Source organism: Podarcis tiliguerta (genome assembly GCF_965153285.1).
Source record: "Podarcis tiliguerta genome assembly, chromosome: 1".
Taxonomy (NCBI): domain Eukaryota; kingdom Metazoa; phylum Chordata; class Lepidosauria; order Squamata; family Lacertidae; genus Podarcis; species Podarcis tiliguerta.
Genome location: NC_139534.1, coordinates 111,276,906 through 111,292,684, shown reverse-complemented (window position 1 = coordinate 111,292,684; position 15,779 = coordinate 111,276,906). Strand labels below are relative to the sequence as shown.

General features: G+C 44.0%; 1 protein-coding gene across 8 annotated transcripts in view; it reads left to right on the top strand.

Moving 5' to 3' along the window:
* The first annotated feature begins 894 nt into the window (after positions 1-894).
* PTPN21 (protein tyrosine phosphatase non-receptor type 21) overlaps positions 895-15,779 on the top strand; it is a 51,464-nt gene continuing 36,579 nt past the window's right edge. For 7 of the 8 annotated variants that reach the window (XM_083447761.1, XM_083447760.1, XM_083447759.1 and 4 more), the window contains exons 1-2: positions 947-1,474; positions 5,070-5,427. In XM_083447761.1, coding sequence (XP_083303887.1) covers positions 5,248-5,427 — 180 coding nt within the window. In that variant the 5' untranslated portion in view covers positions 947-1,474; positions 5,070-5,247. Of the gene's footprint in view, positions 1,475-5,069; positions 5,428-15,779 lie in introns of all 8 variants that reach the window. The other variant, XM_083447755.1, reaches the window with a different exon arrangement.

The window sequence follows — 15,779 nt, the reverse complement described above, 5'->3', positions numbered from 1 at the left end:
CTTGAACTGTGGTGCCCAGAACTGGACACAGTACTCCAGGTGAGGTCTGACCAGAGCATAATATAGTGACACTATTACTTCCCTTGATCTAGGTGCTATACTCCTATTGATGCAGCCCAGAATTGCATTGGCTCTTTTAGCTGCCGCATCACACTGTTGGGCTCATGTCAAGTTTGTGGTCAACCAAGACTCCTAGATCCTTTTCACATGTACTGCTCTCAAGCCAGTATTTGATCCTTTTCACGTGTACTGCTCTCATCTTGTATTTGTGCCTCTCATTTTTTTTTGCCCAAGTGAAATACTTTACATTTCTCCCTGTTAAAGTTCATCTTGTTTGTTTTGGCCCAGTTCTCTAATCTGTCAAGGTCGTTTTGAAGTGTGATCCTGTCCTCTGGGGTGTTAGCCACCCCTCCCAGTTTAATGTCATCATTTACTGTACAGTATTTATTTCCCCCCATGTGAACGATAAAATGGTCATTTTCTTGAGTCAAAATGGGAGTACCCCTAAACATTTTCTTAAGGAAAAAAAACACTGATGATGATTATTATTCCTGGTAAGCTTCCATGGGCAAGACACTTTTGCCGCAGCAGGCTAACACGACTCGAGCTCGGGGAGGTTGTATCAATTCAATTTTTTTGGCGGGAGGGAGGACTATTTCGTTGTCGCCGCCGCTGTTGTTGTTGTTCCAAAGCGACGGGAGCTTCACGGCCGGGGCGTGCGGGCGTTGAGTTTCCTTATCTTCCTTTCTTGCCATGCCGCCTCCTCCCTCCTCTCCTCTCCTCGTTGGAGCAGCAGCTGTCCCATTGCTGACATTCCCCCGGCCGACATTCCACATCTCTGAGGTCATGGGGCTGCAAACATAAGAGGGCTGTGCTTTAATGACCGCGCGCCGTATCCTTCCGCATGGCTGGAGCAAAGGGGAACGCCTCCCTCCGGAGGGGAGAGAAAGAAAGGAAGGCAAGGCAAGCAGGAGAGGGAAGAAAAGAGAACCCCGCGCGCTCTCGCGGCGCACGCACGGGCCGCTGGCAAGCGCGGCGTGGAGCGAAGCGGCTGGGGGGGGGGCGCGCACGAGAGAGAGGGGGCGGGAGGCCGTCCTGTGCGCTCCAGCAGTCCGGGGGCTTCCTCTGTCACAGGAAGGCGGCTGGCTGGCTGAGGGGAAGCCTCCTTTGGCTGTAGTATTTCTCCTCCCTCCTCGGCCCCGTGGAATGAGCTCCAGCCTCGGCTTTTTCTCGCCTCCGCTGTTGTTGTTGTTGTTGAGGCAGGAAGTGAGGAATGTTTTCGCTCTGAGAGGAGCAGAGAGAGGTGCAGGCGGCTCTTCGCTTCCAGGGAAAGGGGACCCGAGAAGCCTTGCTGACCTTTCCACTCAAAAAAAAGAGGAATACCCATGAAATGGTTTCATCCGGATTGCTCTCCCAACTGCGCCCGGATGGTTGCAGTTAAAAAAAGTCCGCTTTCCTTGAATTGCTGCAACAGGTAAAGGGGCGGCGCGGTGGGGGGGGGGGATGCGGGGATGCTGCTTTTGTTTTTTAAAAGAGTTGTTACACATTTCTAGCGCCGGGTTTCACTTCTTTTCTTAAATCGCCCGGTCGGAGCCCTTCTAAAGGTGGCAGGTCGCAGTGAAGCCCCCAGCGAGCGGATTGGTGCCCTCGGCATCCTTTTTGGGGATGGTGCTCAGAGCAAAACTTGGTTAAGATCGGGCTGCGAAGTAGATCGCGGCGCCCTCTCGAAAGGATAAAGGACGGGTGCCAAAGAGTCTCGTATCTCGATGTCCTTGTTCATGTCAGTATGGCAGGGTCTTAATTGAAACGAATATTTGTTTCTTTAAAACGTAAACGCATCCATCCCCTCCACCCCCGTTTTCTGCAACCCTCCCTTAATAAAGAATCGCAGCCAGATGGGCGGGGTATTATTATTATTATTAATATCATGAGGCTTCCTTTATTAGAATTATAACACTAGATGTAAGAAGTTAGAAGGATATTTTGCAAGGAAAATGATTTGTTTTACCCTTAGTACAGCTCTGTCAGTGAAACGCTTGCTGTTAGTTCAGTTGTTAAAAGGAGGGAGTGTGGTGGAGATGGTATAGTTTCGTGCATTAATAGGGAAGGTATTTTGTGGGTTGTTTGTACTTGGCTAGCAAATGAATAAACAAAATAGTTTTCAGTCCCAGAGCAACTTTCATCCTCACCCCGCCCCCCAAAATTTCCAATAACATTCACACTTCCAAATGATTTCAGGGGTTGATTAATAAAATGAGGACATAATCTTGATTTGTGGATTTTCCCCTTTAAAAATGATGGATGTATAAATAACCCAAAGGAAAAACCCTTTTCCTTTCCATGCACTCCAGTTTTATTTTGGCTGTGTATGGAGTTCCTGGGCAACTGGAGAGGAAAGAAGTTAAGTGGGGAAGGTTGAGTCTTTGATATTAATACTTAAGTTGCTTTAAAAGTGTAGGCTAAATCAGAATATAACATCTGAAGTGTTCCTAGACCTGCTAAATAGGGAACGATGATTTCAACATATGGTTGATTGGATTTGCTAGTGTTGGCACTAAAGTGCTATCCTCTTACTGAATGCAAACTTCCTTTAATTGTGCAGATAGACATTATTTTGAAATAGGCGTATGTGGCAGCGGTGGCGGGGGGGGGGCGCCTAACATGACAGCAGCTGGTAGCAGAAAATAACAGCTGCTAAACAAAGCTTGGTTGTGCTGTGTTTGCAAGAATTGTGCTTGGCCAGCTCGAAAACTTGTTGAATAGGTTTGAAGCATTATTCTCCCCCAAGACATTTTATAATTGCCTTTGCTGTTAATGTATTTAAGTGTAGCAATGCTGCATGTGCTCTCCCCTTTGAAAATGATTTATATAAAAAATTATGGGGAAAGTGTCCTGAATACTCAAGAAATTTTCCCACCATGTATGAACATGATTTATAAATTATTGGGAGGTGGGGGAACAATTTATGTTTGCTTATGAAGTCAAAGCAAATGTTATAGCAAATCTGATGGACTTTGAACATAATGGGCACAAGGCAGCCTGATCTCATCCAGTTTTGCTTAGAAGTGAATCCCACTAATTTAACTGAAAACCAGGAGTTAAGTGTGCATAGGATTGAAGGTTTAGACTTTAAGCATTGCTTCGTTCTTCCATTGGAATCAGTGCGAGCAAAATTGCTTAACTTTTTGGATTGTTCCATGCAGTTGAAGGCTTCAGATTCCTAACGTTCACAAATCTTTTTTTATTTTTATAAAGACTACCAAAGGTTTGCTAAAATGTCAAAATTCAGTACAGTATATGCCCTCTAACCTGGGAGTTTGCTCCATTGACTCATTTCTGAGCAGACATGTATAGAATTGTAGTGCAGGTTGGTCAGTGCTGGGGCTGAGGAGACTAGTTTAAAAGTCAAACGTTTTGAAAGAATGCTTCATCTTTTAAAATGTAGTTGTAACTGTTTATCCCATGGATAAAGCACTGCAGCTGTCTGCGATGGAGAATTAAGTGGAAGCCGCCTCAGTAGACTTTATAAGCAAGAAATGAGTTGTATTCTTCACAAATATTTCGAGAGAATAATCAGAGTGAAGCCTGAAACTCATTTACTCTAGGAGAGTCATAAATAGAACTGCTGCAAAATGCATAAAGCTATGGATTGTAGTATTAGTGGGGTAAGTATTGTTTATTCATGAATGAATGAAGGTGCCATTTCTAGTTGGCTTTGTAATGCTTTCTTGTATGTTTTCACAGTAAAGTGTGTTGGTTTGTGGAGGGGGAAGACTGTATATGTGGAATCACTTTTTTTCCAACCTCCAAGTCATGATGTCTAAGACCACACAGAATTAACATGAAGGAAGGATCTGTTCTGTTCTTGCGGCATCCTTTAAACTTAGTAGTAATCCTATGCTTAGCGCCAGGTTTATGTTAGGCTCTGTTTAGAACAGGCATTATTTCTGCACGGAATAAGGCTTGCAATCTGCACTAGGTATTGCTAGGATGATTTAGGAAAGCCTCTGCTAGAATTTGGTTTTGAAAAGAGTTTAGAGTTGCCTCCTTCAATACAATTTTCTGTAAAAATAAATAAATCATGTTTCATTTTTCTTGGCATGGAGATGTAAAGTAACGATGCATGATGATACGCTGTGCCTGTTGCGTTTCTGCCTGTCACACAGCCAGTCTACCAGTTCTGGCAGCAGTTTAAAGGGGTTGAGGCAATGTGATAGGATTGAAGTGGGTGGGAGAGGAACAGTGGATGAGAGCAAAAGTGAGGGAACAAGAAGAGGCACAAACAGCCTAGCAAGTATATTAGCCAGAGGAGTTATCACCAATTGCAGTTCTGTTTGCCTGCACCCCTTTTCTCCTGATTTTATACATTGTGTATAACTCCTACTATTTTAACATGTTTAGTTTCAGCTGTGCATTTGAATGCTGTAGAAAATAGGGAATTGATATGGTCCCTGCCCAATAAATCAAAATATACATTAAGCTTGTAGTTTGCTATTCCATAAATGTCTCTAATTTCCATATAGAACATTAGTTGCAAAACCCTTTTATCTATACAACATATACTTGTTACACCAACACAGATTAGTAAATCTTAAAGAGAGTTTGTGTAGTAGCTACAAATGTGAGCTGAGAAAGTTCCCAATTCCACCTAATTATCTAAGCCATGTATTTATTGGGGAGGGATAGATAAGCCCTATATTCTCAGTCTCAACCTTCATCTTCCCCACCTGTAATATGGGGCTAATAATATTGGCTGAGCCAACAAGTTTGTTGTAAGGATTCCTGAGATCACGTAAGGCTGGCGTAGGCAAACTCGGCCCTCCAGATGTTTCCATCATCCCTAACCACTGGTCCTGTTAGCTAGGGATGATGGGAGTTGTAGTCCCAAAACATCTGGAGGGCCAAATTTGCCTATGCCTGATATAAGGGCTCTGAGAGTTGAGGAATTTTCTGTGTTGAAAAAAACAAGCTATACTTTTTTTTCGGGCTAAGCTTGCCAAATGTGAACGGACATTGTGAACTAAACCCATCTCTTTACTTAAACTCCTCTTTGCTTTCTCCCTCCGCAGAATTTTCGTCAATGCTTCCTTTGCTCAGATCTTGGAGGAGGACCTGCCACATTTTGATGGCTGCTGCTGCAGCTGCCGGTTGATCATCTGGGGACTTCATAGCTCCTGACTATTCGTGGGAGGCAAGGCATTCCTGGAAGGCTTTCGGTGACTTCTTGTGAATGTGCTAGGGAAGAAAATGCCTCTGCCTTTCGGGCTGAAGCTGAAACGAACTCGACGCTACACAGTGTCTAGCAAGAGCTGCTTGGTGGCCCGCATCCAGTTGCTTAACAATGAGTTTGTGGAATTTACACTGTCGGTGGAGAGCACCGGGCAGGAAAGCCTGGAGGCCGTGGCACAGAGGCTGGAACTTCGAGAGGTAGGGAACGTGGTGGCAGGCTTGCGGGACTTTCCATCCTGGGATGGAGGCACCATTCAGGGGTTCCCGTCAGGGATGTTGGAAGCTGCCTTATGCTTGGAGAGACTATTTGCCTATGCTGGAAGGGAGCAGCTTTGCAGGGGAGTAGGTAGAGACCAAGCCAGACCTACTGGCAACTGCCTCAGGTAGCAGATATTGGGGGGGGCAGTTCCCTTCTTTGGACAGAGCTGTGTGGGCCACATGCACCCCCCTAAACTGGCCAGCTGCCCTCAGTTGTAGGGGAGGAGCTATTCAGTCACCAGTACCAAAGTCAGATTCAGCTGCCAGTCTAGCTGGCTTCTGTGCCTAGTATGAAGGCAATGGCGGGACTCCATCTTGCCTTTAACCTCAGGCGGCTAAATGTCTTGGGCAAGCCTGACCTTTCCCATTACATATTCTTTTTAACTGGAGATGCCAGGGTTTGGGTTTGGGTCAGGACTTGGAACCAGGGATTGAACTTGGAACCTTAGCATGCAAAGCAGTTCTGTTCCCTTCTATGAACATGTCACACCATGCCGTCCTCTTTGTCAGCACGTACATGCACAGAAACAGGCTTGTGCAAATGAGAGATAAATTCCACAGGTATATCGTTGTTGAATCTGTGTTGCAGCCAAAACAACACAGAGTCTTGTGGCGCCTTGAAGACTAACAAAAACATTTAGGCACAGAGACTTCTGGATAAGATCCTGCTTCCTCAGAAGCAGAAAGTGGTCACCTAAAAGGTGAAGATAAATCAGAAATAAAAAAATTAAAATTTCTGGTGGAATTTATATATCACCTTGCTACTTCACTCACCCTCAAAGCAGCTTACATGCAACATGTAAATAAAAATATGATGTAATGATCAGTGTAAGCTGCTTTGAACTTTTTTTTTATGTTGCGTGGGATAAAAATATAATAAAATACACATTGCTTTCTCCAATGCTGCTCAGCCCCTGAAATCTCGTTAAAAACATGCTGCTAATTTCTGCTTCATTCTGTACTTTAGAAGGTAAAGACTTTTGGTTACTCCATCCTGGCTTGTTGTAAAAACAGCCTGTATGTGCAAAACAATGGCAGGAACTCTTTCAGCACTTGGAGCTCTAGCCTTTCCATGTCCACTAAATTGGAAGAGTCCTGAAGATATATGAAAATAGGAAATGGCCCTGAGTCTGTCTAGCCCCTGTCTCTGGCTGGCGGGAGCGCTCCCAAGATCTCTCCCAGCCTTGTTACCTGAGATCCCTATGGCAGGGATGGGGTGGCCCTCCAGATATTGTTGAACTCCAGCTCCCATCATCCCGCATCAGCGAGTCATGCCAAATGTAGGAGACGAAGGAAGCAGCAGCAATGTGCTTCATTTGGATCACAAAGTTGCAGGGTCCAACTTTTCAAAGTGCCGGAGCAGAGTTACCTTGCTCTGTTTTGAACTGTGTGTGCACGTGGATCAGTCCCGTTCTCTGTAACAAAGCAAACCCTTGCGCATTGCTCCACATGGGGCACGGGGCATGCTTTTTCTTCCTTCGTATCTGTCACAAAGTGGCCCTCAGTGTGGGCAGAGAAATTGGAGTTCAAGATGAGTCAGCTCAAGGCGTCCGGTTGTTGACGGAGATTTTGCGTGCCTGCGAGCAAGCATCTTAGAACTGTTGCCCTCTTAAGCTTTTCTTCCATTTATTTTCCATTTTGTAAGTGTGGTGAGAGCAGAGAGAGAGAGAGAGAGAGAGAGAGAGAGAGAGAGAGGAAAGGGTGCCAGAGAAATAAAGAAAAGCAGGTCCCCACCCACTTTTGGCTCCTGTCCTGTCAACACCTGTTGCAGCTCTGCCAACCACTGGTATGTGGCATTCAGCAGATTGTGCGCAAGGAAATGTTACCCTGCTCTAACCACTACCCCACAGATATTTTTCCTTATCTGATCTGTGCTCCTGGTATCTAGGACAGAGTAGGAATTACGAGGGATGGCAGCAGTGGCATAGCTAGTGTTGCTGAGTGAAGGGTCTGGCCTGCTTTGAATGTATCCGAGTAGAGCTGGCTGTTGTGGCAAAGTTAAGAGAATATCATTTATTCTTGAACTGTTAGCGGTAGAACCTGCCCTTGCTGAGGAACCTCTTCTGGCACTGACCAGTGCATGCACCCCTTATGGAGGACACTCCAGTCACCTGATCCTCTTTTCCATTTTAATTTGGGTTCTGAAATATTTTGGGAAATGGCAGGAACTCCTTGAAGTGAGGTTAGTAAATCAGATCTAGGGAGTGCAAACCAGGCTGCTGAATTTGAGCAGGCTTCCTCACACTCTCCAGAACACATCGTTGTACAGATTTTTTTTGGCAAATAAATACTTGTGCAGCAAAAAAAGGAAGCAGAGCGATGATGGAATGGGATGGGATAGGAAAGGAAACAGAGATAAGGTAGAGAACAGCACTCACTAAGTGTGAAAATAATATTCTTGGCAAAGTGAAAACATGTTGTTTTGCTTCCAGTGCTGTTGATTTTTTTTAATCTGAAATGTTGAGGCAGTTATGTCCACTTTAAATATTACATAATTTTGGAAGACTGTTTACCACATTCCAGGTGTGGGTTGCTTCTGAGGCAACCACCTCAGGCCTGTATTTTCAGACATAAAGCCGCCAGAGGTCTTGCCTGTAATTTTTTAATTCCATTTTTATCCCAGCCTTTCTCTAAGGATTCTGGGAAGGTATATGTTTTATAACCCTTTTGAGTCCATGGCTCCCTTAACCAACCACATTCTTTCTGCAGAATCCCTGTGGGGCTCAGGAGCCCTTGCCTGCAGAGCTGGCAGCCTCTCGCCCTTTTCTGAACACCCTCCCTTGTGGAGTGTTCCCTCAGCCTCTTTCCTCTCCCCTCTCCTTGGGAGTCCTCCAGTCAGCTACTGCTGCCATCTCTGGTCTCTAAGCATCACAACTTAATTTGAACCCAGGTCTTCTTGGGGGCCTACTCCAACAGTCTAATCCAGGGCTGGGGAATTTACTTCCCTCCAGATGTTGCTGGACTACAACTTCCTGACAACTGGCCTTGCTTATTTGAGCTGATGGGAATTGGAGGCCAACAACATTGGTTCCCCTGCCCTAGCCACTATACCACACAGCGATTACAGCAACAAGTCTCTGACCTTGCCTCCTTTGTTCTTGGCTGTCTGTAAGGCATACTTGAGTTATCTTTGTAGCAAGATGAGTCCACATGGGCCATGGTAGCTCCTCCGGCAATGTCCTCCTTTCTGGGACGGACAGTACTATTGCTGGGAGGACCTCCACAGGAACTTCTACCATGATGTAAAGAAGTATTTTGCATCATCTCCCATGCTGAGAAGACAACCTAAGGAGAAATAAATGGAGGGTTAAAATTCACTGAATGGGGCACCGATACCAAGAGGCAGGGAACAAGAGTTGCCAAAGCAAGTTGATGTTGGAGCTAAGAGAAAAGAGCAAGGAAAGTACAGGAGGGGAGAATGAGGGCAGTAGGGCAGGAGGATGGAGCAGGGAGATTGAGGGAGCAAGCCAGGGCAGTAACAGGAAGCAACCGGGATTAGAGAGAGACTGAGCAAGAAGGCGGCAGATATCCCTGGGGCTTATCGCACAAGCATTTAGTCCGGTAGGCTGGCACAAAATTTAGAATCCATTCAACTTCCAGGGTGTTAAAAGGAAAATGCAATGGTCTAGTGCAGGGGATAGGCAACGTGGTGTCCTCCAGATGTTGTTGGACTACAGCTCCCATCAGCCTTAGCCAGTGTGGCCAGTGGTCAGGCATGATGGGAATTGTAATCCATCAACATCTGGAAGGCCACCATGCTAGCTGCCCCTGGTCTAGTCCTTATGGTTTTGGAGAATAGTTTAGTCATTACTTGCAGAAGGCTTAGGAGATGATGAAACGTGGAATGGTTTCTCTTAATAGTCTGTCTTTTTCTGCCTCTTTCTCTTCTTCAACTGCTGTACCACTTTGTCATGCACCCTGAAAACTGCCATCTAACCAAAGTCATACCACTCCTCAGTTGTTCTTTCTCCATTAGTGAAACCTGCATATATTATGTAAAATAATATGTGCCTGTTGATCTGACGTAATTCAGCCCTGAACATTGTGTTTCTATGCAATATATATATATATTTAATGCCACATGTCACCTTGTATATGTTGAAAGCTTTGCTTTTGGTCCAATCTCTCCCCCCTCCCCTTTTAAAAATTGTTGTCCACTATAAACATGATGGAAAAAGCTAGTTTCCTAAAGCAGGATAGGCTAAGGCACATGTATTGTGCTATTTGCAGAATGTGAATTGCAGGGAATGTAAATACAATCTGGTTCTCTTTTGACACACCCTGGCTAAGAGGCCAAGTGGTAAATGTGCCTTCATTAAATTCCAGGAGTCAGTGTGGGCAGAGTATAGAGATGATTGACTGGAGCACAAGCAGATTTTGCTGCCGTAGTGTGTTCGAGAGACTGAACACTCCCTGAAAAAATGCATCCAAAAGCATTTTATACTCAGTGTCAAACTATAGACAGGATGCCAAGTTCCATGTTTCTTTTTAATTCTCTCTCTCTTTTTATAGATAAAAAGTTGTCCTGGAAGATTGTGATCAGGAGTAGAGGAGGCAACGGGCTGCACAACCCCTTCCTCTTCTAACATTATTTGGGCCACTGCCACAAAGATTTTCTTCCCTCAAGAGCGAAGATACAGGCCCACTTTGCACATGGTGTCAAGCTATAATTTAGCATTATGTACATAAGCAGCAGTGAGCCTCAGCTTGGTGTAAACCCTCCCTTCTGGTCTGTCTTCTTTACTCCTTTGGTGAAGCTGTGAAAAGATCGGCTCTTCAGATAACTAACTTTGAACTGGGGGAGAACTCTAGTTTAAACACAGGCAAGCCTGGGTCAAATTGTGGTTTATTATTCTGGCCTATCAAGCTACAGTTGAAACTAACAATGATTTCCTTCTTTTCTAACACAACAGGGAACTCTAGTTATTTTAGAAGTGGATACTTCCAATTTCTTTGTTGCCACAGCAGAAGAAGAGAGTATGTTCAGGGGAGTGTGTGAGCCTGATTCTTTATGTTGCTCGTGCACACAACAATAAGTTATGGTTTACATCCAAAACAGCCCCCATTTCCCCATATTTCTACCCCAAAGGCATATGAAGACAGCACAGGGGCAATATTTAATGGAAAAGCGGTCGCAGGGGAAAGGGTTAATCAATACCTCATTTTCTGCTGTTGCGTTTTTGATCACAGCCTTGCAAGGCTATGTTCCCCATCCCCTCATTTTAGAAAGAAGACATTACATTGAATAAAAAAGAGACACACAGTTCTGTGAAATGCCTAGGATGGTCCTTTTGTGCCAAGCATCAGGCCACAAAACCAGGAGCCCTTGGGCTGCAGTTGAGGCCTAGCAAAGTGAGCCATCGAGGGCGATCTGTTCTCAGACTTGAGAGCTCTCTCAAGGAACAAAAGATAAGAGGGATAGCCATCAACTTACCAAAGGTGAAAAAGTGAAGTCAAGCAGCCTGGCTGTATGAGCTGGTGGACCGTGGCAAGACCAACACGATCTAAACTTGAGCATCTTTGTCACCAGAAACAGGAAATGAAAAGTATGTGCAAGCAGATGGCCCCAGATGCAAATTTTCAGTCTCTTTAGATTCTGGTGTCTGGAAATTTGCAGATACTCTCACAAATCTTGCCTCTCTAGAGAAATGTCTCATTTGTCTGATGGGCTGGTGCTAATTAAAAGATAATCTTTTAGAACATGCATCTGCCACATAGCTAATTAGGTAATAAGTCAGTGTGAGTGTGATTGCTACATCAAACACTATTGCATCGTGGATTTATGGCATAGGCCACGATCCACACACTAATTAAAGAGACTTGGACGGAAGCCTGTTCCACTTGGAATAAAATTGGCTTCAACATGAGTATTGTGGCCAGACCTGTTTGTGAATTGCCCATTCGTGTTAAAAGGTGACAAAACTGATCTCCATTTCAAAGCTGTAGGATTCCTCACAAGGACCGTGTCTCTGCTTCAGGCAAAGTCTGAATCCAGAACTAAAATCGGTTGCTTAGGAAAAATTCAGACTTTGTCTTAACTTTACCAAGCATCAATGTTATGACAGTAATAGTAATAATATTTTATTATTTATGCCCCACTCATCCGAGTGGGTTTCCCCAGCCACTCTGGGCGGCTCCCAACAGAATATTAAAAATGCGATAAAACATCAAACATTAAAAACTTCCCTAAGCAGGACTGCCTTCAAATGTCTTCTGAAAGTCAGATAATTGTTTATTTCCTTGACATCTGATGGGAGGGCGTTCCACATGCAGTCATCACTTAATTGTGTAGGGCAAATAACTTAAATAAGCAAAGAAACATTTCCATGAAGAATACTACCACATAAATCAGCCAGTTCCTTCTGAAGGGAAATGGAAGAAATTGTCTATGTTCTGTATTTCTACTGTAGGTTAGAAACTTATGCTGAATTGTGGGGAGGAAACAATCTCACTTTGACCTCATAAAACCCTTAGCTTATAAGCTATTTCCCCTCAAAAAAGGCTGTTTACCATACCCTAGCATTCCTCTAAAACTGGACTGTAGTCACCTGTGCTTCTGCAGGCAGGTGAATTATTAACTCTTTAAAGTACAAACCCATATCTTCTTCCTCAAACAAATTTAGGAGAGCTACCCAAGCAGTAGACATAGTGTGGTGATCTGTTATCGCAGCAATTTCTTGAAAACTATCATTGGACTTTGGACAAATCCCACCAAAGTTGACGATGGGTAGCAGAAACCTGGCAGGCCCTCCAGCACCTTGGTGGGGATGAGGGAATCACATAAGACAACTTGCATGGTGCTGAGCACCATTTATGCACTCATTTTAACTACAATTTCCCATCTCTCGCTGAGATACAGTGGAGGGGGTGTTTGTTCCACATATCTTGTTCAACCTTGTAACGTAGGCTGAGCTCTTTTCCCTGTATTATTCCGAGACCATCTGGACTCAGATTTTAAGAGAAGTTGGTAAAATTTCAAAACCAGTCCCTTCGTGCATCCATCATTTTATTTCACCATTCCCCCCCTCCCCCAAATCCAAGAGTTGTCTGGTAGCAGTTTCTCACATAGCACTTTGGTTCAATAGAAGTGGAAAGCTGCACTCAGAACAGTCAGGATAATTGGAAATCTCTTCTGCCAGAATGGGGGACCACGTTTTCAAAAAAGTTGCAGAGGTGACATAGGACTTTATTGAGAGATAATCACTAATCTGGCCTGCTGAATTTAGAGCTGCTTGTAGGTGCTATGAGAGGCTTCTTCCTTGACTGCCATTGCTAAGCCTCCTTCTGCATCTGAGACAGCTTGAGTCAATCAGTCCTGGGCATCTGGTGTTTTGGATTACTGTTACGAAGTAATCTGCTACAAGATTTTCAGCTGTCTGGGTAGTATAAAAGTGTCTTCACCGGATTCGGCAACAATTCATGTTCTCAGTTTCAAGGAAGAGAGATCTAATAATTTTGCGTTTTACTTCTCATCAAAGTGCCTTGGACTATGTGAATACTAAATTTCATGGTTTTGAGTCATATGCTCATAGTTTTGGTACCTATTGGTGTGCCTAGGTAATTTTGAAATCTGAATTTAGCATTTACTGGTGTATGCACTTTAGATGGTTATGTTGCGTTGGTCTCGTATCAATTTATTTATCGCATCTATTACACATACCCTGGTGCATCCTTATCACAAGCGCTGGAGGTTGTGGCATGGTATACAAGACAGTGTGAGCTTCCATAGCCTTGATACCCCATGATGCATGGACCATCCTAGATGGGGGGGGGGGGGTTGTTTCCAGTGTTCAGCAGAGCAGGCCCATTGAAATCAATGGATATGTCAAGGTCCAATAACGTCAGTGGTTCTACTCTGAATGGAACTTACTTAAATGCCACCCTTGGTTAGGATATAAACACTTGCCTAAATCCCGTTGAAATTAAGTGAAGTTCATGTTCCCTTTGGTGTGTCCTGGCAGTTGGCTAGAGAGACCAGAGATAATTATTCTGCTATTATATCAGCTGGGGAAGTCCCATATACAATGTATTCGCTTGACGAATATTCAGAACTTTATAATATTCTCTTTGGAGTACTGGCCCAAGTCAGTCTTGCCTAGTTAAAAAAAAAAATACTGTTGCCATTCCTGTGTTCTTTTGAGGGAAATCTTTCTTTGCCCCTGCAGCTCAGATTTCCTTAATTCGGTGTTCTGTTCCCCACATATATTTTGTATTAGTTGCAGGGTTGAGTGCTACCCTCCCTCCCCACCTTTTCAGATGTTCCATGCGCATTCAATAATATTGCTATTTCTTGTACATCTAACAAAGAGGGCAATTAGCTGGAACATAACTGTGTAGAAAATCCACGGTCCTTTCTGTCTAGGGTTGATTTACTGCCCGGAGGTTGAATGATGAGTAAGTTGCTAAAATAAATAAACCTTGCAACAGTGTTAATCTCAGAAGCTTAACATATTTCAAGAGTTATGTCATGTCGTTTCTGCAGGGCTAGGTAATCTCTTGTGCTATGGATAGCTTTAGCCGTGATTACAAAGTGATTCGCTTTTAGCCCATTCAGCATCAGTGCTCCAGGATGCCTGAATGCCACCAAGAGCTTGCGAAACTGAAATATACCTTTGCAGCCGTGTGTGAGAGCTGGAAACAGCACATTTTATCCCAATTCTACAGGGAATCGCTTCTCCCATCTCAGGAGCTCAAGAACTGAAACACTAGAAAAGAGCTTCCTAAACATTAGGAAGAACTTCCTGACAGTAAGAGCTGTTCGACAGTGGAATTTGCTGCCAAGGAGTGTGGTGGAGTCTCCTTCTTTGGAGGTCTTTAAGCAGAGGCTTGACAACCATATGTAAGGAGTGCTCTGATGGTGTTTCCTGCTTGGCAGGGGGTTGGACTCGATGGCCCTTGTGGTCTCTTCCAACTCTATGATTCTATGATTCTATGATTCTAGAACTTTCTGGTTGTCTGAATTTGGTCTTTTTCTCTGTAAAGCTAAAGTATGTACTTTAGATTGTGTCCATTTTATAGTGGCAGCATCAATTGTTACGTTTTGTGCAAGTTAGAAAGGGGAGGGCAAGCTTGTTATCAATCCAGTATTGGCACAACAGTGGCATACGCTGTTGTTGTTGTTGTTTGTTGTTAGCATTAGCATAGCAAACCGTAGCATATGAATGGCACATCTCTAGAAAAGGAACCACAATAACATTCACATTCATCCCTTCTTTTGCTTGCCTCTCCCTCCCTTCCCATGCACACATGTCTACATTTAGATTGCAATCTCTGGCAGGCAGAGAACTGCCATTTCAGCTAGAAAATCTGAATCAATAAAAAATGGGCTTATTTTCTTATAAAGTAAAACATTGGCTCTTATCTTTTATGTTCACATTAGTGGATGCAATCTAATAGGACAGTAAGGAGCTCTCACATTTTCATGGCGTTTCCAACAGTTGCAAACTAAGGCACTATTCCCAGTGACTCAGGAGCACTGCTGTTTTTTCTGGATCATGTGACAGGAGCCCATGCTATATCTCACCATTCACTTTTTGGTTTTTTGGGGGGGTACATTTTGCATGTGATTACATATATGAAGCAGCTGGTCTTTATAATAATAATAATAATAATAATTCATTTATACCCCGCCCTCCAGGGCCAGAGCCGGGCTCAGGGCGGCTAACACCAGTAAAATTACAGTAAAAACATAATGGGGGGGGGGAGTCAATTTAAAATACAGGTTAAAATGCAATTTAAAATGCAGCCTCATTTTAAAAGTAGCCCATAGATCAAAACCATAAGAGGCGGGAAACATAAGGGTCAGACTGAGTCCAAACCAAAGGCCAGACGGAACAGCTGGCCTTTGGTGCAAGGATGGTGATAATTCAGCATCAGTTGCTCAAACACCAAAATGTCTCAGTGGCCAGCTTAAATCATGGCACAGAGCCGAAAGATTAGCAGTGGTAGCCCACATTTGTTACTATAACCGGCAAGCCTGCTAAATGCATTAGCACCTGGGCAGATAGAGATCACCTACAGTGATGGCAGCTTTGTGTAAGAAGCATTATCATAACTTCAAGCAATATCAAGTGCCAGTCACTCCCAAACTGTATGCCAAGGCACACCAGTATGCCTTGAGAGAATTGCTAGGGTGCTACAAGCAATTAATGCATTAATTAAAAGAATCCCATGAAACTAAAGTTCCTACCAACAGGAGAGGGTGTCATGGGCTTTGCAGACACTCGAACTCAGGACGCAAGGGAGAAATGTGCTAAGAGGAAGGCATTCTTGGCAAATCCACACCGTGATCA